General features: G+C 43.6%; 1 protein-coding gene across 1 annotated transcript in view; it reads left to right on the top strand.

The window, feature by feature from the left end:
* The window catches only part of cacna2d2a (calcium channel, voltage-dependent, alpha 2/delta subunit 2a), a 263,548-nt gene that overhangs the window by 209,839 nt on the left and 31,021 nt on the right, over positions 1–22,688 (top strand). The window contains exons 9-14 of the mRNA XM_080783437.1: positions 4,150–4,200; positions 6,009–6,108; positions 9,320–9,481; positions 13,030–13,140; positions 16,165–16,243; positions 22,296–22,345. Of these exons, the coding sequence (XP_080639563.1) occupies positions 4,150–4,200; positions 6,009–6,108; positions 9,320–9,481; positions 13,030–13,140; positions 16,165–16,243; positions 22,296–22,345 (553 nt within the window). The remainder of the gene's footprint in view (positions 1–4,149; positions 4,201–6,008; positions 6,109–9,319; positions 9,482–13,029; positions 13,141–16,164; positions 16,244–22,295; positions 22,346–22,688) is intronic.

Here is a 22,688-nt window from a genome sequence, read left to right as displayed (position 1 = left end):
AGCTCATAGATTATAGAGCCTATTTTTGAACTGCCAAAATATAACGTAGGGCTTACGTGGTGAATGTACATTTTATAATAATAATCAAAATCTGCAAACCAACCAAAGCTGCATGTCCAATATTTTGTGGTAAAAATATTTGCCTGAGATGTGCTGGAATTAGAGATTAATCGGCAAACACATCTGTATCAGACAAACACATCTGTATCAGACAATTTTAGTTGTTTTTAGTTGAATCGGCATCGGTTCGATTAATCAATCAGACCAATTAATTAATCTGTCCGATGAATCTGTCTTTACAGATAAACAAGCCCAAAGTAACCGCTTGAACAGATCTACAAGCTCACAATAATAAATATAAAGGTATTTAAGTTAAATATGACTTGCCTAAGTCTGCAGTAGATACCCTGTTACATGTCTTTTTCAGAATGAACACAATTATTATAATCTTTCAATACAGAATGAGGTCATATCGACATCGGTAATATCGGTTATCGGCCATAACATCAATAAATTACATCGGATATCGATATCGGCCAAAATGTCTCATCGGCACATCCCTAGCTGGAATAGAAGTCAAAACTATTGAAAAATGTTTTTTCCTCAATTAAAGTCAAAGTATGTACAGTAGGTCTACTTGAGTAAATGTACTTAGTTACTTTCCACCAACTGCTAAACACTCGCTCGCTCCTAACAATGTCAAACTATTCACATGAGGACTGCCCCCCCGTTGGTCTGTAATCCCATCAATCTCCTCTCTCTCTCTCTCTCTCTCTCTCTCTCTCTCTCTCTCTCTTTGAATTGGGCATAAATGTGAATTTAATTGCTGCTGGGAAGGAATGAGGGTGATTCTTCTTCCATTTTGCCCCTATACACTATGTCATCCTCTATCAACCCTGGGCAGACTGTGCCTCTCAGAGGGAACAAGTAGTCCAGCCTCCGCCTCGGTTCATTGTGTGTAAGACCCCTGCCTGGCGGGCACACACAACCATGGGAGACCGCACGCACGCACAAGCGCACGCACGCACACACAAGCGCACGCACGCACACACACACACACACACACACACACACACACACACACGCACACGGGCGCACACTTAGTTGGTATTACTACAATTTGGCAATTTTACCATTGACATATAGCAATATGGTTGCCTTTTTTCTACGTTTTCTCTACAAAAGGCAGAGGGGGAGACGAGAAGCAGAGGGTGTGTTGTCTTGCTGTCGGCTGTTACATCGAGCCAGAGTTATAGTTGCACGCCGGCGATAGCCGATCTACAAGATCTAATGTGTCAGTTTGTAGATTTTAAAATCAACCATTTATCTTGTGAGGACCATGACATTGTCCTTACAATGTCAATATTTCTCAAACTCTACCATACTTGTGGAGTCATAGCCCTCAAGCATATTAATCAACATCCTTTATTTATTTTATTTTTAATAAAAAAAATTGACCACTACTTAAAATGATCTAGATGGCTATAGGTTCATTGTTTACTAAGCGTTTCCAAACCTTTCAGACTGTGACCGCCCAAACTAATCATAGCATTACAGACGTACACATGTACAGTCAGACATACTGTACAGACGTACAGAGACTTGGTGCATTTATAGATAGATAGATAGATAGATAGATATTGTTTAGATTTGAGGTACGGTGTTCCTAGTTTATTGCGGCACTACACTGGCTCTGCATTTGATGTACCGGTCGGCTATGTGTTTATCTTGCATATTGTAAGTCGCTCTGGCTAAGAGGGTCTGCTAAATGCCTTAAATGTAAATAGTAAATTCTACACACGCGCGCACGAGCGCACGCTCGCCCACACACAAGCCTCTTCCTTTAGGAGTGGCTACTCAACAACAGTAGCGTTAATGGTCTCAAGCGTCTCGCATTCCCCGCCTGACATTAAATTCCTGGCCAGAGTAAACTAGGCTTTTGATGCTGTCCGTCCCACTGATGACTCAGTGGAGAGGAAGAGCATATCGGCTCTGGCTCTGCACTAGCACGCAGGTCAGCTCCGCTCAGCGCTGCTATAGCTGACATGTTTACATAGCCTGTATAGCACAGGCTGACTAAATATAGCATCGCTGACAGGCACAAACCCTGTGTCTCCACATTTCTGCTCTTTATTTTGTCGTCGGGGCAGAAACCTCTCCATGTTAGAGGTGAAAACTCTCCATATTAGAGGTGAAACCTCTCCATGTTAGAGGTGAAACCTCTCCATGTTAGAGGTGAAACCTCTCCATGTTAGAGGTGAAAACTCTCCATATTAGAGGTGAAACCTCTCCATGTTAGAGGTGAAACCTCTCCATGTTAGAGGTGAAACCTCTCCATGTTAGAGGTGAAACCTCTCCATGTTAGAGGTGAAGCCTCTCCATATTAGAGGTGAAACCTCTCCATGTTAGAGGTGAAACCTCTCCATATTAGAGGTGAAACCTCTCCATATTAGAGGTGAAACCTCTCCATGTTAGAGGTGAAACCTCTCCATGTTAGAGGTGAAAACTCTCCATATTAGAGGTGAAACCTCCATATTAGAGGTGAAACCTCTCCATGTTAGAGGTGAAACCTCTCCATGTTAGAGGTGAAACCTCTCCATGTTAGAGGTGAAACCTCTCCATTTTAGAGGTGAACTCCGATCAGGTCTTTTGGGACCGATCCCGATTGTTTTTCTCGCGGTCGGCCGATACCGATCTACTGTAGTGCGTAAGGGGAAGATCTGAGTATTATCAAAATTATTATATGTCAAAACGGTTCCTGTGCTTGTGGGAAGCAAGGGGAGAATGTTTAGGCCTGTCAAACGATATTATACTATATCTCAGATTTTTGGTTTCTCCAGATCGGGAAATTGCTGATCACCGAACGAGTCATTTGGAGTGAAAATTGGCCGATCAATCGGAGCACCTCTACTCCATGTTTGAACGTTTTGTGTTTTTCCCCCAACTGTAAATTAACCCCATACTTGATCATGCTAACAGCGTCACACATACAAAAGCTTCAAAAGCAGCAGATCCACATGCTCAAAATCCAGCTCGAAACACAGCGTGACGTGATGCGTGATTCAGTGCATTTACATTACATTTATATATTATGTATTGTTCCCGTATGTATGCGGTGTCCCGTCTAAATAAACAAAACAAAAGTAAAAAAATACAGTGAAAAGCCAAGAGACATTTAGATAGAGCAGACTCTATCCATTCATAGATTTCATAGATGGCTTCATAGACTTGTTTGACAGCACTATCATCAGTGTTACAGTATGTATGTTTGTTTTTTGTTTGGTCTACACACCAAGCCTCATCTACAAGCTTACTTAAGTGATTAAGTATGTCTGTGGACTGTGGGTTTTATAAATACAGTATGAAACCAGTGAAAAGTACAGACAAAAGCTTGTTGTGACTAAAAGACTAATTACGTCAGATCCATCGGATCCATTGGCCCGTTGGACATCGACCGTATCATACGCCAGACTCCCTGAATCAAGCACAGCTCAGCTCATTATAGGAGTAGTCTTTGTTTTGTCACATTCCCAAGCCAATAATGGGATGAGCGGGTGGCTGCTCAGCAGGAGGCTCTTTGAGTGTCCTAGCGGGCACTCCGCCGCTCAGCGGCTCAGTGGATTCTTGGCTCAGGTATGCGACTAAAACATCTCAATGAATTTAAGGCTTCATGGGCTGTGTAATTGATAGAAAATATGTTTATTTATTTTTTTGGAGGGGGTGAACTACTACCATGCATCACTGGTTGTTTAAGCCCATGGCAGCCAGGCCATGATGACAGTCAGGAACACCCTATGTTTGTACACGTTGGCCAGACATTATTTATTTAGACGGGCACATCCAGCAAGGCAATTAGTTTGGCTTGGTTCTTTATTGACAGATAAGAAGGGGTATTGTATTGTATTGCATTGTATTGTATTGTATTATTGGGCAGAGAGGAGGAGGTCTGTCCCCGTGCAGCATGTCTGAATTACACAGAGGACAACTTATCAAACTCTTCTATAAGCTCATAAGCCATTTCAGAGTTCTGTAGCATCAGTGGGCTCAGCAGCATATTATTATCATGGCTTATTGTAAACTTTTTGGATCCATTCTCCTTCTCCGATGAGGGTGACATCTTTTGTTGTTTTTGTCTTTGTTTTTGGACAGGTACATCCAAGGAGCGTCTTCCCCGAAGGACATGGTCATCATCGTGGACGTGTGAGTATCCCCCCCCCCCCCCCCCCCCCACTCTCTCTCTTCTTTGAATTGATGGAATTCATTACAATACATCAGAAGGTCAGAAACCAATAGAAGGCAAAACTCACCCAGTAAAGTCGTAATAACACTGAATACAAACGTCTCCGAAGGACATGATGATCAGCGTGGATGTGTGAATCTCTCGCGCTCTCCCTCCCTCTCTCTCTCTCCCTCTCCCTCTCTCTCTCTCTCTCTCTCCCCTTCCCCCTGCCCTCTGTTGGGACTCTCTAGTTAGAATGGTTCCCTTCCTCCCCATCAAAGGGCACCAGTGCCACCTGTTGGTTTGAGGGGAATCTGATCTCTCAGACCCACAACCTTCTGTTAATCTCCCCAGTCAGTCTGTCAACCAGCAGTCTGTCTCCTTCAACATTCAATACACACATCCCTCTGTGTGAATACCTAGATCCACTGCAACTGGGTCTCAATACACACATCCCTCTGTGTGAATACCTAGATCCACTGCAACTGGGTCTCAATACACACATCCCTCTGTGTGAATACCTAGATCCACTGCAACTGGGTCTCAATACACACATCCCTCTGTGTGAATACCTAGATCCACTGCAACTGGGTCTCAATACACACATCCCTCTGTGTGAATACCTAGATCCACTGCAACTGGGTCTCAATACACACATCCCTCTGTGTGAATACCTAGATCCACTGCAACTGGGTCTCAATACACACATCCCTCTGTGTGAATACCTAGATCCACTGCAACTGGGTCTCAATACACACATCCCTCTGTGTGAATACCTAGATCCACTGCAACTGGGTCTCAATACACACATCCCTCTGTGTGAATACCTAGATCCACTGCAACTGGGTCTCAATACACACATCCCTCTGTGTGAATACCTAGATCCACTGCAACTGGGTCTCAATACACACATCCCTCTGTGTGAATACCTAGATCCACTGCAACTGGGTCTCAATACACACATCCCTCTGTGTGAATACCTAGATCCACTGCAACTGGGTCTCAATACACACATCCCTCTGTGTGAATACCTAGATCCACTGCAACTGGGGCAACAGATTAGAGGGTTGTCGTGTGTTTTGGGCACGGGGGCCACCACCTCCCCCAGCTGTTACAAAGCGTTCAACCTTGCCGATTCTATAGGTGAAAATGCTTCAAAAATAGCAAAAACTGTATTTTGTCATGTCAAGTGTACAGCTAGGGCGAATAAGCACGATGATTTTGTAGTTTCAGTGAAGACAACTCATGAATGGATTGAAACATTTTAAGGAATATGAAATGAGATCTAAAACATGCGGTAGCTGAGGTGGTTGGATGTGAGCACAAGGTTTAAAAGCAGCAGCAACACAAACAATGCAACTTCCTCGTTTAAATAGGGTGGTCGGTCACTCAAGTTAGTATGCGATTGCTCCGTTGCTCAGCGGTGGTGTTGATGATGGCGATGATCATTTACAATTTAGGCATTTAGCAGACGCTCTTAATCCAGAGCGATTTACAGTATGCGAGAACAACACATGGTAATACATCCAATACATAGAGATAGTCATCAAGGATCAGAAGCAAGCTAAGAACCTAACATCCGTCCCAACAGTGGAATATCTGTACAATGAACCTAAGAGCATACACTATAGATCGCTACTGTATGTCTACATAATATGATAATATGCTATCTAAATTATATGAGTTCGAGGCTAGTGCAAGTGCTACGGCAAGTGCTGCGGAGTCTTCAGACTACGGTGGAAGATGATGATGATGATGATGATGGTGGTGGTGGGTGTGTGTCCTGCAGGAGTGGGAGTGTCAGTGGGCTCACCCTGAAGCTGATGAAGACCTCCGTGATGGAGATGCTGGACACCCTGTCAGACGACGACTACGTCAACGTGGCCCGGGTGAGCATGGGGACGGGGCGTGGCGGCCGTCGCTTTTGGCCACACTCACGCAATAGCGGCCATTTTGCACTTGTGTAATTAGTATGTGTGAAATGGCTTAGGAACTGTGTGATGCAAGAGAAAGTACTAGTTTTATCCTTGGAGTATATATTAATAGAGACGTCACCGGATTTCTCCTCCCATCCACTTGCATTAAGTTGCTCAAAAGCGCATGAGGCGATTTCACTCCTCCTTCCGGGTAGGAACAGAGTGCATTCTGGGATGGTATTGGGCCAAATTGTGAACACGCTGGGCTGTTCACTATCATTGCGCCATTTGCTCGCGTCCACGTATGAAACATAGCGTTGACGTGTCATCGGCCCAATAACATGAACGTGCACAATGATAGTCAACGGCCCAGTGCTGGCTCGAGCTGCAATACCAAATTGTGTGTGTGCGTGTGCATGCGCGTGCGTGTGCGTGTGCCCGCTGTTGATTACCAAGCTTTCTATTAGGAGTAATGATTAGGAGTGTATAGGATCGAGAAATACACACACACACACACACACACACACACACACACACACACACAGACCAGAGTTGCGTGGTAACCGGAGTCTTCCTTCAGTAATCCTCCCATAATCCATTGCTCTTAGACAGTGTATGCCTTTAAATCCCGGTTCTAAGAGCAAGAAATGAGCGTGCTTATCTAACGCAACTGATTTTCACCCTGCAGTATATAGACAGTCAGTGCAGAAACCTTGTATATCCCTGTTTCAAATGTGTATGTTTAAAAATAATAATAATAATAATAATAATAAAAAAGGAATGGTTTTGTACATACAGGGTCTCCACCCGACAGGAACAATATAGACGGTAACGGCTTACAGAACGTATACAACATTCCTGTATGCATCAACTTACCCCATATGTGTACTCTGTGTGAACTGCTGTACTATTGTGTGTGTGTGTGTGTGTGTGTGTGTGTGTGTGTGTGTGTGTGTGTGTGCGTGTGCATGCGTGCGTGTGTGCACACGAGCGTGCATGACATTAGCCTGTTAAACCCTGTACACTTGGTTGACCAGGGTCAATACCAGGCCCTCTCCTTTTAAAAGAAAACATTCAATATGATTTTACTGTACATTTTGTTGTTAATTTCAATGACGTTTTAGCTAAAAACACAAGAATAAGGGAAGAATTCTTATAAGAATAAGAATTTCAGAATAAGGGCGCTAGAGTGCTCAGCAGATGAGGCAGATTTTACTCAGAAAAGCTTCCATTTCCCCCCAAAACCGTGGGGTATAATCTTCCATTACTACTTTGCGCTGTCACATCTCAACTCTTTCTAGAAGCGATTATATTCCAAACGAGATGATTGGTTAAGTCAGAAATGATGACGTTTTGATCAAAACCATGGAGAGCGCCGTAGATTTAGAGTAAAGAGACAGTTCAGTCGGACCGTAAACAAGGAAGCAAAAAAAAAGAAAATATTATATTATTCAAAAAGACCTTAAAATGTCCCCAGACGTCATATGTAGGTGTAAAGTGCCCCATGTGGCCTTGTAGCTTCTATTGGCCTTGTTTGTTTTCATAGAACTGGTTTTGCGTATTTCTCCCACTGCTTATGAATATATTTGTACAGTTAGATGAACCCTGGGGATGCATTGCAGACCCCAGCCACCTTTTGTGTACATGACAACACCTGGAGGCTGGAGTTTGACATTAGGTTATTCTGACAAACATCCACATTGATCTGACTTTGAATAGTTCAGCCCACGCCAATGTGCTCTCCAAGCAATTTGAATATGAAGCAACACAAACTATGAGAAATGTCAGCTTTTCACACACACACACACACACACACACACACACACACACGCGCATGCACGCACCCATGCACACACACATGTGCGCGCAGCCGCAGACAAACATTTTACATCATTCCGTCCTGAAAATGTCAACTGGTTTTGAAGTTGACCTTCAAGAAGAAACGATGTTTGAACGCTAGGTGTTACAGACATGGTTTCTAATCATCCATTCCCAACGCCACCCTGACCGCATACACCGGAGGCAACACACACACCTGCCTGTTCACACAAACCTATACACGTTTATGCGTGCGTGCGTGCACGTGCGCACTTGTAGACTAATGCTGTGTATGAGATGAGACAGATGATATTACCTTCAGGGTCTCTGTTCAATGGTTTCCATTGGCATTTTCAGCTCGCACCTGTTCTTTGTGTGGAAGGTTGTAATTAGCTGTGTTTACTGCCAGCCGCGGAGGCACGGGGCAGCCACGTCCTAGAGACCGTACTACATACATACATACATACATACATACATACATACTGCAAGAGAGGGAGAGACGGCATCTTAATTGTACTCCCACAAATTTGCCACAAACGTGGAATGCTCTACACAAACGTGGAATGCTCTACCACCAGCCATCAAACCATCACCCCAATATCCTCATTCAAAACCAGCCTAATAAGTGTGTTTTAATTTGAATTGCCATAAATGAAAAATGACCATTACTGCATTAAAAGTAATCAACAAGCTATGTATACTAAGAATTTGTCAAACTTGTATTCCTCCTGGTATTATTGTATGGTTCGTTATGTAGCCTACTGTATGTCCTGATTATGAATGGAATACATAGTGTATAGGACCACAATGGAAACAATAAGCCATCAAGGCCTTTTGTGTTAACCTTTTTAGCATTGCTTGCGTAATTGTAATTGCGCAATTGCTGTACTGTTTGCAATTTGTAAAAGTATTCAATCAGATATATAGAGAGAGGGAGACAGATGAAGGGAGGCTAGGAAGAGAGAAGGAGAAAGACGGAGAGGGAGGGAGAGAGGGAGGGAGAAAGGGGAGAGAACCTTTAGAACACAGCCAATCATATCTGTATCTAGAAAAAGAGGGTAGTGCGGGTGTAATCTCATAAAACTCAATAACACTAAGCCCATAATTGTGAGGCTTGTCAAACCTCAGGGCATGTACCCACGAGGATGTTTTTTATAAAACGTCATGGGGTCAAAACGTTCACTGCACACATGGAATCATCTCAATTAATGATGTGTGTCCACATGAATCCACAAAAGCGCCACACACCCACTGAGTACGCCTGTATAGTACATTATGCACTGCTGCTGCCACAAAGCACCAGAAAGAGAGAAGAAGAGTCATGTTTTTTCTATTTGCTTTTGTCTTTGTCTTCCCATGAACCCAGTTCAATGAGAAGGCCGACGCCGTGGTCCCCTGCTTCAAGACGTTGGTTCAAGCCACCATCCGGAACAAGAAGATCTTCAAGGAGGCTGTGTCTCACATGCAGGCCAAAGGGACCACAGACTACAAGACTGGCTTCACGTTTGCCTTTGAGCAGCTTCTCAATGTAAGAAGCTGTCCCTTTCACCACTTTATTTAAGTGACCTGATTAACACTAAGACCTGAAGTCCGAAAGTTTTCTCAAAAACGTTTTTGTGTAGTAGAAGGTTTAGTGGTGCTCAAACTTAATCATGTCAAGGACCCTCAACATTATAATGTATTTGACACCCATCTGAAAATATTTTGTTCCAGCCCAGGGACGCCCCAGAAGCAAAGCTTTGAGTTAAAACTGTAAAAGTAAAAAATGAAATGCCTTGAATGTGTACAGTACTTGAGTAAATGTACTTGGTTACTTTTCCCCACTGACTGTCGCACCACAAGACTATGCCACAATGTAGCCTGCCATTTTGGGTTTGAGTGCGGATCCTGACAGCCTTTGCTGCATGTCATTCCCCATCTCTCTCTGCATTTCCTGTGAGCCTATACTGTCCTATCCATAATGAAGCCATAAGGTCCCAACATTTGCTGTTTCAAGAGAATGGTAAAGAATAAAGAAAGCAAACAACATATACAATATATGTGAAATAGTGATGCTATCACATGAGCTTTGTCAAACGCAATGGTTCTCAAAGTGGAGGGGGTTCCAGGGGGTCCCCAGCTAAATTAGTTTAGCAAAGGATCTACAAGCTAATGTAGCAGAGTAAATCTGCTACTTTTGATAAGTAATTGTGAACCATGTTGAATAATTTCGAGCATTTTAACACAAATCTTCTCTTATGGGGGTCCCTGGCACAGAACCTTTTAAAATGGGGGGGGGGGGGGGGGGGTGTCTGTGGCCAAATACATATACATTTTGGGGTCTCAGACTTGAAAGTGTTGGAGAGCCAGTGGTCAAACTCAATTAAAATAGCAACAAAAGGAGGCAGAAATGCATGTGAATCGCTGCTGGTAGTAAGAAAAGTTTCTAATGTGAAATGCAAAACTCAGTGCCTCTGCATTCTTCATAAACAACATTGGGCTTCAGTGCAGGTATACATGGCACAACGATATGCTAATTTGCAGGGTGGGGAATTATGAAACAGAGCTGGCACACTATCAGCAAAAAAAAAGAAAAGTATTCACAGGGAAATGCAGGGAATTAACAAATCTGTCAATGATACAATCATGCCTAATTACTTTGCAGCACGGAAATCCAGTGCATTTTGCACACGTTTTGGGAGTGAAAGTAGCACTCGGGTTTCTGTGCGGTGTAGGTTGAATTAACAATGATGAAGTGGTGCTGACATGGAATGAACCGGCTTCACTTTAGAGGCTTCCAGAATGGCGGAGGTGTTGGCTGCATGCCTGTTTAGAAGTGATGTTTGCCATGCACTGTACACCAAAGTGTGGTGGAAGTACTTTAATGTACTTAAATACCAATACCACTGTACTACAGTCAGTGTAGAAAAAGGCCTGTATTGAAAATTATACTTGAGTATTAGCACAACAGCCATCGAGATAGACTTTTGGAAAAATATTTGCCTCTGAGACATAGTGTAGAAGTATAAACGTATAGGAACTTTGCATTTAACCCTCAGTAAACTAGCATACAGGTAAACCAAGGAGAGCCTATAGCATCGTCTAAAACAGTACACTGTCAAAATAATATTCTGTGCATTGAAACTATTAGGATACCAGGAAAACGATGAACCAAGCATCTGTCTGAATGACACGCCATCTAAAGCAGTGGCTCCCAAACGTTGTAGCTTGTGAGCTTGTAGATCTGCTATTTTCACTACTTTCTTTAATTAAAAAAAAACATTTTATTAATTCAATACTTTTGGTTAAAAAAAATTGTTTTAGAATGGAAAGTTAAAGTTAAAATCTTTTGAAATATATAGTGTATGTATGTATACTTTTTTTTACTTCAAGGAAACAGGAAAAGGGAGATATGCTATATCTCCCTTTTTTATAGAGACCCATAAGAACTGGTCCATGACCCAATACGATGGGTCCCGACCCACCGTTTTATTTGGGGAGCAGCGATCTAAAAGTACCTGAGTAAATGTACCTATAGCAGCTTCCCACCAGCGGCGGCGGCGGTTCCCATGTGGCCGCCGACACAGGTGCCCGCCTCGCCTCGCCTCGGCGCCACCCGTCTGCTGCAACGCTGTGTATTTTAGCAGGCTGCCACCCTAATGGGCGCTGATGGGATGATGGATGAGCGGCGCGCGTGCAGCCCAGAGGAGAGGCGTGGGGGGCACGCACACACACACTCTGTATTCCTCTGGTGGGCTCCCGGAGGCATGGAGCCAGGAGCCTGCAGCCCCCCCACCCTGCACCACCATATACCTCCCCACCCTGCACCACCACATATACCCCCACCCACCACCTACTAACACAAACGATACTCAACTTTTCTTTTCATTTTTTTTCAAGGAACTCCAGTTTATGCATTAGGGGCCAGTTTTTTAGGCCAAACTGTTTTGGCCGCGGATATGGATAAAGGGCTTCAAATGATTGTGATGCTACAGTATTGACCCGCTGGAACCCCCTCAAGGACCCCCCGCTGAATTAAAGGATCACTATAATCGACTGTGTCTGCATGCGGCAAGCTCACTGCCATGATCGGGAGACAGCAGCACAATGAAATGTGTAATTGTAGCATTATTATTTATCTCTATTAGAATCTTGTCAGAGTGACATGACGCTGGCATGCATACTCAATGGCACCTGTGATGCGGGTGGGGAGGGGAGGAGGGGGGGGTGTGAGGCCAGCCAGCCAAATGTGAATCAAACCTGAACGTTAAAATCCAGCGCCTGGTTATAAGCATGCACCTCTTTTAGACTTAAAAGTGGTGTCACTTTTTTTTCTTTTTTTTTTAATGCTCCAGCATAAAAAAAAGTGATGTACTGCACTCTAAATGGGGTGTGTACATGATAGGAAAAGGGTATAGGAAATATATGTTTATTTTTTTTAATGTTTGAAAAAATAGATCAATATCCTTACGTGGGAAGTATGGTGCATTTTGGAATGTATACATGCATACATGCATGAATAACTATGCCTATTGCGTGCGCTTGCAGCACTCAATAATCTTTTCAAGCACAGATGTCTTCATAATAGCATAAATTACAGTTCAAGGGGAACAAAAATGTTCATGTGAAATGTCATTCACGTCTCTAACTCAGTGTTAACAGTGTCTAACTCTGTCTCTTTTCTTTCCACATCTCTCTCTCTCTCTCTCTCTGTCTGTCTGTGGTTCTCTCTGTCTCTCTTTCTCTCATTCTCTCTCACTTTCTCTAGGATGTAAGTCTCCTGAATATTCAACCTCCCCTGGGTGCTCTGTCTCTGTCTATACTTTCTAACTGTCTTTTCTTTCCACTCTCTCTCTCTCTCTCTCTCTCTCTCTCTCTCTCTCTCTCTCTCTCTCTCTCTCTCTCTCTCTCTGTGTCTCTCTGTCTGTCTCTGTCTCTCTCTGTGTGTGTCTATCTGTGTGTGTCTCTGTCTCTCTCTGTCTCTGTCTCTCTCTCCCTCTCTCTCCATCTCTCTCTCTCTCTCTCTCTCTCTCTCTCTCTCTCTCTCTCTCTCTCTCTCTCTCTCTCTCTCTCTCTCTCCCCCCTCATGTTTCACAGGAGAGCAGTGCCCCGAGGGCCGGCTGCAATAAGATGATAATGATGTTTACAGATGGCGGCGAAGATCGTCAGCAGGAGATCTTCGAGAAGTACAACTGGCCCAACAAAACGGTCAGTCTGTCGCCACGGGGCTGCTAATCGGCTCATCCGTTAACTCTGCCAGCTCGTGGCACACGGCGAAAGCTCCGTGATTTTCTTTGTCCGCGCGGCGGTGTCGAGTCGGCGCTTTACGTCTTACAGCGTACGGCTGTTCTTTTTGCCACACGACACCGTCGTACGAAGGAGTATAAATGAGGCAGGGTAGATGCACATGCTTGTCCAGAGACGTGGGCTAAAAGATAAGAATTCATGACATGTACATGACAAGTATAAAGTATGTATAAAGTGCTTTGCCACCTAGTATGTTTGCACTGACAGGACCACGTTGGAATGTTAATGCCCTACTTACATACTCCAGCGTCACAGATAGATCTGCAATTCTTACTTTTGCTATATTTGAATTTGAACCCTGAAATGTAATAGTTTTGCCCATAATGAGGTTTCCACCCAACAGAGACAATATTATGTTTGAATTTCATCATTATTTCACTGACACTGAATAACATCAATCAATCACAAAAAATCTAATTCTACCGTAAAACTAGGCTGTGAATTCTTCCGAGAGCCATCATCTGTCGACCTTGTGTGGGAGTGGGAGTGGGAGAGAGAGAAATAGAGCGAGCAAACAAGGGCGAGAGAGAGAGAGAGAGAGGGGGGGGGGGCAAACTTTTGTCACAAAGTGACTTTTGTCAACTTTAGAATGCTCTTTTTGACATCCACTGAATGGTTATAAAACTTTAGCATGCTCTAGTTGTTTGGAAGTGTAGCCCAGTTGTTTGGAAAAAAACAGCCTTTATGTCGCTGGGTGAACAAAAACGCTTCAGTGGCGGAGCTTCTGTGAACTGCATTGCGTCTACGACGTCAGTCAATTTTTTTTTGTCTGTATTTTTGTGGATTAAATGCGTACAATCGTGAATGTATCAAATCTAGCGACAACAGCAGCTGTCATCATAAACACTAGACGCCGGCGCTGTTGTGTTGTCACACGTCACGCCTCGCGGTTCCGGAACGCAAAAAAAAGAAAGAAAAAAGCAACACACGCAGGAGGCTTTGTTTGTTTCTGTGTAATAGAACAAAGGTGCCGTTAATGGCGGCTCTTCTTTTACACTGTTATAGCAGGATCTCTGTACAAAAGTGGCTTAATATTCAAGCTGCATTCTCTCTCTCTCTCTCTCTCTCTCTCTCTCTCTCTAACAATGTCTTACTCTATCAGAAGGCATTGTTCTGGCTATAGGCAGAGTTGCCAGCAGGCCCAATCTGTGTGCTGTGCACAACAAAATCCAGACATTTTCGTCTTCCAAGCTTTCTTTTCATACTTTGTGGCTGTTATCCTCTCGTCTGCCACCTGTGATCTCTCTCTCTCTCTCTCTCTCTCTCTCTCTCTCTCTCTCTCTCTCTCTCTCTCTCTCTCTCTCTCTCTCTCTCTCTCGCCAAGATCGCCATGTCCACTACTCTTTGGATAGCTCTCGGTTGCTAGGCGATCGACAAACAGGAAATGGTCCGGCAGTGAAAAAGTTCCCTAACTCCCTAACATAGTTAATGGTCTTCAAAATAAGATATCGGGTTGAAAAGACCTCGGCAGGGAAGGGATACAGACTGAAACAATAATGGCAGTCGATGTTAAGATGTTTAAAAAACATTACACTTTCCTTTTTTTACATTACACATTGTGAGCCTGTAGATCTGATATTTTCAAATAAAAATGGTCTATTGTACATTGTACATTATTGTACATATCCATGCCCATATTACTAGTGAGTAATATGGGCATTACTCTCTCTCTCGTCCAATTCTTTCCTCGTCTAGCTGGCTGGTGTTAACAGCTCTGACCCGCTGACTAATTATCCACTTTATCATCAGCATCCATGAAATGACATCCGACACGTTCACTCATTGTTTGTTTCATTGCTCTTCTCTTTCCATTCTCTTTGTTTTATTAGCTCACAATGTCGTGAGCTAATAAAACATTTAATCAGCTATTTTTTTAAATTGCTGAAGTTGTTGGTGTATGCTTTGTAATACAAATCTACAAAGTAGCTAGTAACTAAAGTAGTCAAATAATTGTAGTGGAGTCAAAAGTACAGTATTTGCCTTTGAGATGTAGTGGAGTAGAAGTATTGAAAATTGGAAATATTCAAGTAAAGTAAAGAAAAAGAAAATAAAAACTTAAAATTGTATAAGTAACAGTAGCCTACTTGAGTTAGTAGGCCTACCAGTGGTGGAAAGTAACTCCGTTCTCCCACTACATAGCCATGACCCATATCCATTCTACCACTGCATAGCCAGAACCCATATCCATTCTACCACTGCATAGCCAGAACCCATATCCATTCTACCACTGCATAGCCAGAACCCATATCCATTCTACCACTGCATAGCCAGAACCCATATCCATTCTACCACTGCATAGCCAGAACCCATATCCATTCTACCACTGCATAGCCAGAACCCATATTCATTCTACCACTGCATAGCCAGAACCCATATCCATTCTACCACTGCATAGCCAGAACCCATATCCATTCTACCACTGCATAGCCAGAACCCATATCCATTCTCCCACTGCATAGCCAGAACCCATATTCATTCTCCACGCCCATGACTAACCCTCATGACAGATAACTGTCATTTAGACATAAATATTGAAGTTTGACGTGTCTGTCACTCCCACTCATGTGATGTAAGTCACCGGGGAGGGGCGAGGAAGAGGGGCGCGCGGGGATGACGGGATTGACTTGTTAGCTCTTTCTACTGCGTCTCCCAGGGGAATTCATACCATCGTGTTCTCTCAAGTTGAAAATTCATTTTATTACGCAGACACTATATTCAGTGGAATTCCCTCCCTATTTAAGTACATGTACTTAGTTACTTTACACCACTGATTGTAACTGTGTGTGTGTGTGTGTGTGTGTGTGTGTGTGTGTGTGTGTGTGTGTGTGTGTGTGTGTGTGTGTGTGTGTGTGTGTGTGTGTGTGTGTGTGTGTGTGTGTGTGTGTGTGTGTGTGTGCGTGCGTGCGTACACGTGCGTCCTCCCAGGTCCGTGTGTTCACCTTCTCTGTGGGCCAGCATAACTACGACGTCACTCCACTGCAGTGGATCGCCTGTGCCAATAAAGGTGGGTGGATGTTCAACAATGGTGCTAATTATAAGCAGAGGTGGACGTTACAGTCCCTGTACTGGACTCGGAGTAGAGATACTCCTGGTTAAATGTTTAAACCACAAGTGACGGTTGCTCGGGCAAGTATGTACTTGAGTTAAGGTACTGGAGTCAGGGAGTTTCCAGAAATGAAAGATTTCTTGTTTTGTTTTTTAACTGTAAATCTTCTATTTGCATTTTATTTGAATAGGGCTGAAGAGGGCTGAAGAGGTTAATTCATAATGTACTTGTGAGTCCAGATACTATTTATTTTAGTACAGTACTCAAGTAAATGTACTTTGGTACTGTCCACCACAGATAATACGGTAGTTGTGGTCACTATGTGAACTTATGAATCCAGTTGTTCATGTGGGCGTACTATATGCTGTGTTTTATCACACACAGCCATCATTCAAATGGAATGTCATGGTGACCTACTGAACCTAGCCTATCAGCCAGTCCCAACCTGTGGGCTGGGGCCCACTCGTGGACCATGACGATATTACAAATGGGCCCCCAAAATAATTGTGAAACGAAAACAGTTCAAATGTAAATGATAATATCACATTACCGGCGGTAATATGAAAATTATTGTAAAAGTGATGTTGAAAATGTGTTTGTACTGAAGTATACTATGTCGGTTCCATTGATTCCAGTCAGCACACAATCGATTGACTGATCATTCAAATAAATATGCTCTGAACAGCATTCCGCGTAGTTTAAGTAGGCCCTTAAGTAGGTTTTTGTTTGACACAACCAAAACAAAAACTCAGCCATACCGTGCCCTTACAAAGCATCAACGTGTGAAGTCTTTTAGCTGGAGTTGTTCTTGATCTCAGCGTGACACTATACGGAACGCTGAGATGATGCAGTAACCCCAGGCTGTGTTAACGTAGTGGGGGGTCTCGGCGCGTTCCCCAGCCAACCCATCATATCATGATTTACTGTAAGGGTGAATTTAGTCGTATAGAGTGAAAATAGCAGATATCCAAGCTCCCAAAGTGTTGCCATCTTTCTTGAGAAATAAAAAAATGGTTGCTTTCGCATGGTGATCACTGATCAGTCTGTAAATGGTAAATGGTGCATTTATATAGCACCTTTATCCAAGGCGCTTTACATAGATTGTGCATCAATTCACCCATTCACACACACATTCATACACCGATGGCGGCGGAAACCATGCAAGGCACCGACCAGCACATCAGGAGCAATTTGGGGTTCAGTGTCTTGCTCAAGGACACTTCGACACTAACTCTGGGGGAGCCCGGGATCGAACTGGCAACCTTGCGGTTACCATCCAGCCACTCTACCCCTGAGCCACCGCCTTCTTTCTACCTCCTGCTCTCTTGGACAGCAGATGTTGTGGATGTTTTAGGGCCCGTGGCGGTCTATCCTGGAGCTAACTTCTCCCATTAGTTCCATTGCCAGTTGAGCCAAGAGATTCAGAAGTAGGGCTACCCCCACCTCCTCATAACACACACACACACACACACACACACACACACACACACACGTCGCACAAAGGCAACAAAGGTAGCAGATCTGCAAGCTCAAAACGACACGCTTTGAGCTTGTAGATGTGCTATTTTCGCTACCTGGGAATTTGAATCCTGAAAAGTGACAGTTTTGGACACATGGGGTGTCCAACCACAAAACATCCATTTCTTTGTGAGGACCAAGAAAAAGCTCCTCACAATGTCTATTTCTCAAATTTCTCAAATCCCAAATACAGTTGTGGGGAAATTTGGCCGCACACACACAACACACACACACACACACACACACACACACACACACACACACACACACACACACACACACACACACACACACACACACACACACACACACACACACACACATGACACGCCGGTTGCTATTAATTAGCAGGAGGAATATGGCAGTGAGGTGATAAGTGTGACATCCCTCTGTCCAGGATTGTGTACGCCTCAGTGCCAACATGCTCACTCACTCTAACTGTTCACCAGCAGTCTAGTGAGGTCTCTGTGGCAGACAATGGTGTTGACAAGGCCGGGCCTCTGAGGAGCTGCCCTTACATCTAGCACTGCTTATTACTCTTTGGTATATCACATCCGAACAGAGGCAGCAGCTCTCTGACACGATACACCCCACACAGTGGAACACTAGAACCCTTCGCCCATGACTGACGCATGTCCAATATTCTCGTGGTCGGGTGGAAACCTTATATGTCCAACAACTGTTACTTTAAGTTTACAGACAATGGAGAACCTGTCTTCCAATTATTGACCCAGTGTAGTTGTTTAGTCTCAAGCTCTTGTTTAATTTAATTTTTATTCGATGCAATTGTGGACAAAAGGCAAGTCAGATTATATCCATTGGCCACATCATACGATTCACTGCAGCTCAACAGTCAGTGTAAGGAGATGTATGAACTCTGCGTTTAAAGGCTTGAAGACCAATGTCTTTGATGGAACCAACTACATGCTCTGGTAGGTTCAATTGAGTCTCCTACCGGAGACTTCATGAATTCAAGGCTTCATGGGGTGTGTAATTGATTTTCCTTCCACTTAAAATAGAAAGTAAAAGAATTGCAAAAATAGTGAAGCTCACAACTTTATTTTACAAGGTTTCTCCATGCACGAACATAGATCCCCCCCCCCCCCCCTCTCTCTCTCTCGTCCTAGGCCAGGAAACTGGCTGTTGTCTCACTTGGTTTGAGGAGAACCAAGGCTCTTTCTTGGCTCCGGCATGTCTCCCTGTGTGGCTGAACAAGGACACAGACACCACTTGTGACCCACTTGTGGGGGGATAACGCAAGACAAATTAGTAGGCATGAGTATTGTGGGAAATTGTGACACTGGAGATTCATATGCGTGAGGATATTGCAAAGTGGGCCATTTTTGTTGTTATGCCAATTGATTCCCCCCAGGCCTCCACACACATGTGTATTTGTATACTGACTCACCTGTGAGGAGCCCCCACCGGAAGGACGTAGTGCCTTCGTCCTACTCCTCCCGCCCATCACTCCCTGACAGGTGTCACCCCAGCCATAGGATTACATCACCCTACCTTACCACTGTGCCACCCGGGTGCAGTGTTAAAAAAATATTTCATAGATAAAGTAACTTATACTTAATATTATTATTAAACAAAATGTATGTTAAAAATATATATCTTTTCTTTTAAAACATGGAATAATCAATGAATTGTAATTGTGAAACCAATTAATTGGTACTTGCAGTAATGTAATACTATGTTAGTAATAGTCTGGCTGAGAAACGGAGGTCTACGATCAGTCGTTTCCCAACCTTTTCTGGATGGAAGTGCTTTCGAAAAACCCAGGAGCTCTAACGACAAACTCAATAAGCGGCGTCTTTGAGTCATGCTGCCCCCCCTCCCCCCCCCCCCCCCCCCAGCTCACACAGAGGTCCACAGACGGCAGAACCCTCCAGAACATTAAACATTCTGACTGAAAACTTAAAACCAATTCTAAAGCCGGCAAATATGAAGGCGACTCCTCATTTTTTTACGGCGATGGTGGTTGTAGTTCAGCGTAAGCTGTCGTAAACATGCCCAAATAGAGCCATGAAGTTGGGAGAGACAAACGGGTGGCTGTTGATGGTTTTCATTAGGCAAGTAAATCACTAAATTCCACATTTCCTGCTGACAAGTAGTGCTGTGCTGTTTTAGCTCAGGCAGCAGAACATTACAATAGCTTCTACAGTCCCCATAACGCTGATTCTCTCTCCGCCCTTTCTGTTACCAATTGACCCACAACTATAGATGTCACCTTCTCTGACAGACAACCAAAAGCAATAGAACAAACAGAGTTCTCGGAATAAGACTATAGAAAGTGTGTGTGTGTGTGTGTGTGTGTGTGTGTGTGTGTGTGTGTGTGTGTGTGTGTGTGTGTGTGTGTGTGTGTGTGTGTGTGTGTGTGTGTGTGTGTGTGTGTGTGTGTGTGTGTGTGTGTGTGTGTGTGGACTGTACTTGTGAGGACCAAATGTTCCCACAAGTACAGTAGAATTTGAGGAATAGACATTGTGAGGACAGTTTTTCCTGGTCCTCGCAAGGGGTTTGTATGGTTAAAAAAATCTGGGAAAACCAATGAAGCAATGAGAATGCAGTATCTGTGCAAGAAAGCCACAGTAGCAACGAGTGCATAATGTCTCCAAATGAAACGACAAAGACTCCTTCCCTCTTAACATTCTGGGCATGTATCTCCATTTCGCGCCTCTTTGTATAAACACTCGTGGCTTTAATAACTTGGTGGGAGCGGGTGGTTATTGACCCAGCCGGCCCGCTCTCCTCTTCCGTCCCTAATCAGCGCTCACCGCCTAGGGGCTCAGCAGCATTCCCAATGAGCATTTACACCCAGCAGAACAATGATGAGATGCTGGGGGTCAGCAGGGCCGACTCCCTGCTCGCCCATAGAGCCTCCTGCATGATCAGCTCGCGCTTCGATTTTCAGTCCACCAAACGGACAGTGGTGGTACGGACGGTACCACGGATCTTTTTACTTAAGTAAAGGTATAGCATCGATACCACAATACAGTGTTACAAGCACAGGGCTTTTTCTTTATTCAAAATGTTGCTTAAAAGTACAAAAGTATTGGCATCAAAATATAATTTGAATGCCAAAATTAGAAGTACTCATTATTCTCAAGATGTGTCAATCTTTCCAAAATAGCAGAACAGCAAGCTCACAGCACTTTGCATGAAGTATAAAATATGGTTTAAGTGTTTAATGTATAAAAAACTAAATTCGCAAACTAACTAATAGTAACTAAAGCTGCCAAATCATTGTGGTGGAGTAACCAGTGTACAATATTTGCCTCTCAGATGTATAGAACTATAAAGTACAGGTTTTGAGTAAATATACTTGGTTAGGTTCAACCTCTGCTCCTTGCCCGTCTGGTGCTGATGGCGTTGCATGTAATAGCCTGAAATGATTCGATTTTCACTCCTCGGATGCACCGTTTTCTGTTGTATTGTCTTTTGTGAGCGACATGCTGTGTGCATTCACGACCATTAGGCGCATTAGGGGAACATGCAAGTGTACATCCAATGGACGACTATAAGCATTAATCACGCTTGACTGTCATGTTTGTACAGCGTATTGACGGACTGCTCTGTCCTTCATTATCAGGTTCATGTTTGTACAGCGTATTGACGGACTGCTCTGTCCTTCATTATCAGGTTCATGTTTGTACAGCGTGTTGACGGACTGCTCTGTCCTTAATTATCAGGTTCATGTTTGTACAGCGTATTGACGGACTGCTCTGTCCTTCATTATCAGGTTCATGTTTGTACAGCGTGTTGACGGACTGCTCTGTCCTTCATTATCAGGTTCATGTTTGTGCAGCGTATTGACGGACTGCTCTGTCCTTCATTATCAGGTTCATGTTTGTTCAGCGTATTGACGGACTGCTCTGTCCTTCATTATCAGGTTCATGTTTGTTCAGCGTATTGACGGACTGCTCTGTCCTTCATTATCAGGTTCATGTTTGTACAGCGTATTGACGGACTGCTCTGTCCTTCATTATCAGGTTCATGTTTGTACAGCGTATTGACGGACTGCTCTGTCCTTCATTATCAGGTTCATGTTTGTACAGCGTATTGACGGACTGCTCTGTCCTTCATTATCAGGTTCATGTTTGTACAGCGTATTGACGGACTGCTCTGTCCTTCATTATCAGGTTCATGTTTGTACAGCGTATTGACGGACTGCTCTGTCCTTCATTATCAGGTTCATGTTTGTACAGCGTATTGACGGACTGCTCTGTCCTTCATTATCAGGTTCATGTTTGTACAGCGTATTGACGGACTGCTCTGTCCTTCATTATCAGGTTCATGTTTGTACAGCGTATTGACGGACTGCTCTGTCCTTCATTATCAGGTTCATGTTTGTACAGCGTATTGACGGACTGCTCTGTCCTTCATTATCAGGTTCATGTTTGTACAGCGTATTGACGGACTGCTCTGTCCTTCATTATCAGGTTCATGTTTGTACAGCGTATTGACGGACTGCTCTGTCCTTCATTATCAGGTTACTACTTTGAGATTCCATCGATCGGCGCCATAAGAATCAACACCCAGGTGAGATGTGCCATTATGTGTTGTAAGTTGTAACTGTACCGTATGCTTTATTCTGTCGTGGTGGTGACCGTGTACTGTATGTCTAAAAGCATTCTTGTTTTATTTGTTTATTATTAATTTACGGAGAAAGAAAAAAACATAAAATTGCTGAAATATTTGAGATACAATATTTCTGCCCGGCAGCAACGCTATACTGTTGTAACCCCTGTGATTAGAGCCATATTGAACTGTTGCTTCTGAGATCAGTAATTATCAATTCAGTTCACTCTTGTTACAAAAAAAAAGAAAGTCACATTACCCAAGATGTGAATGCAAACAAATCTATCTATAAGTGCACCATGTC

Source organism: Protomyctophum bolini (genome assembly GCF_963924005.1).
Source record: "Protomyctophum bolini genome assembly, chromosome: 2".
Taxonomy (NCBI): Eukaryota; Metazoa; Chordata; class Actinopteri; order Myctophiformes; family Myctophidae; genus Protomyctophum; species Protomyctophum bolini.
The sequence above is the reverse complement of the archived record's forward strand: the minus strand, read 5'-3'. Positions and strand labels throughout refer to the sequence as shown.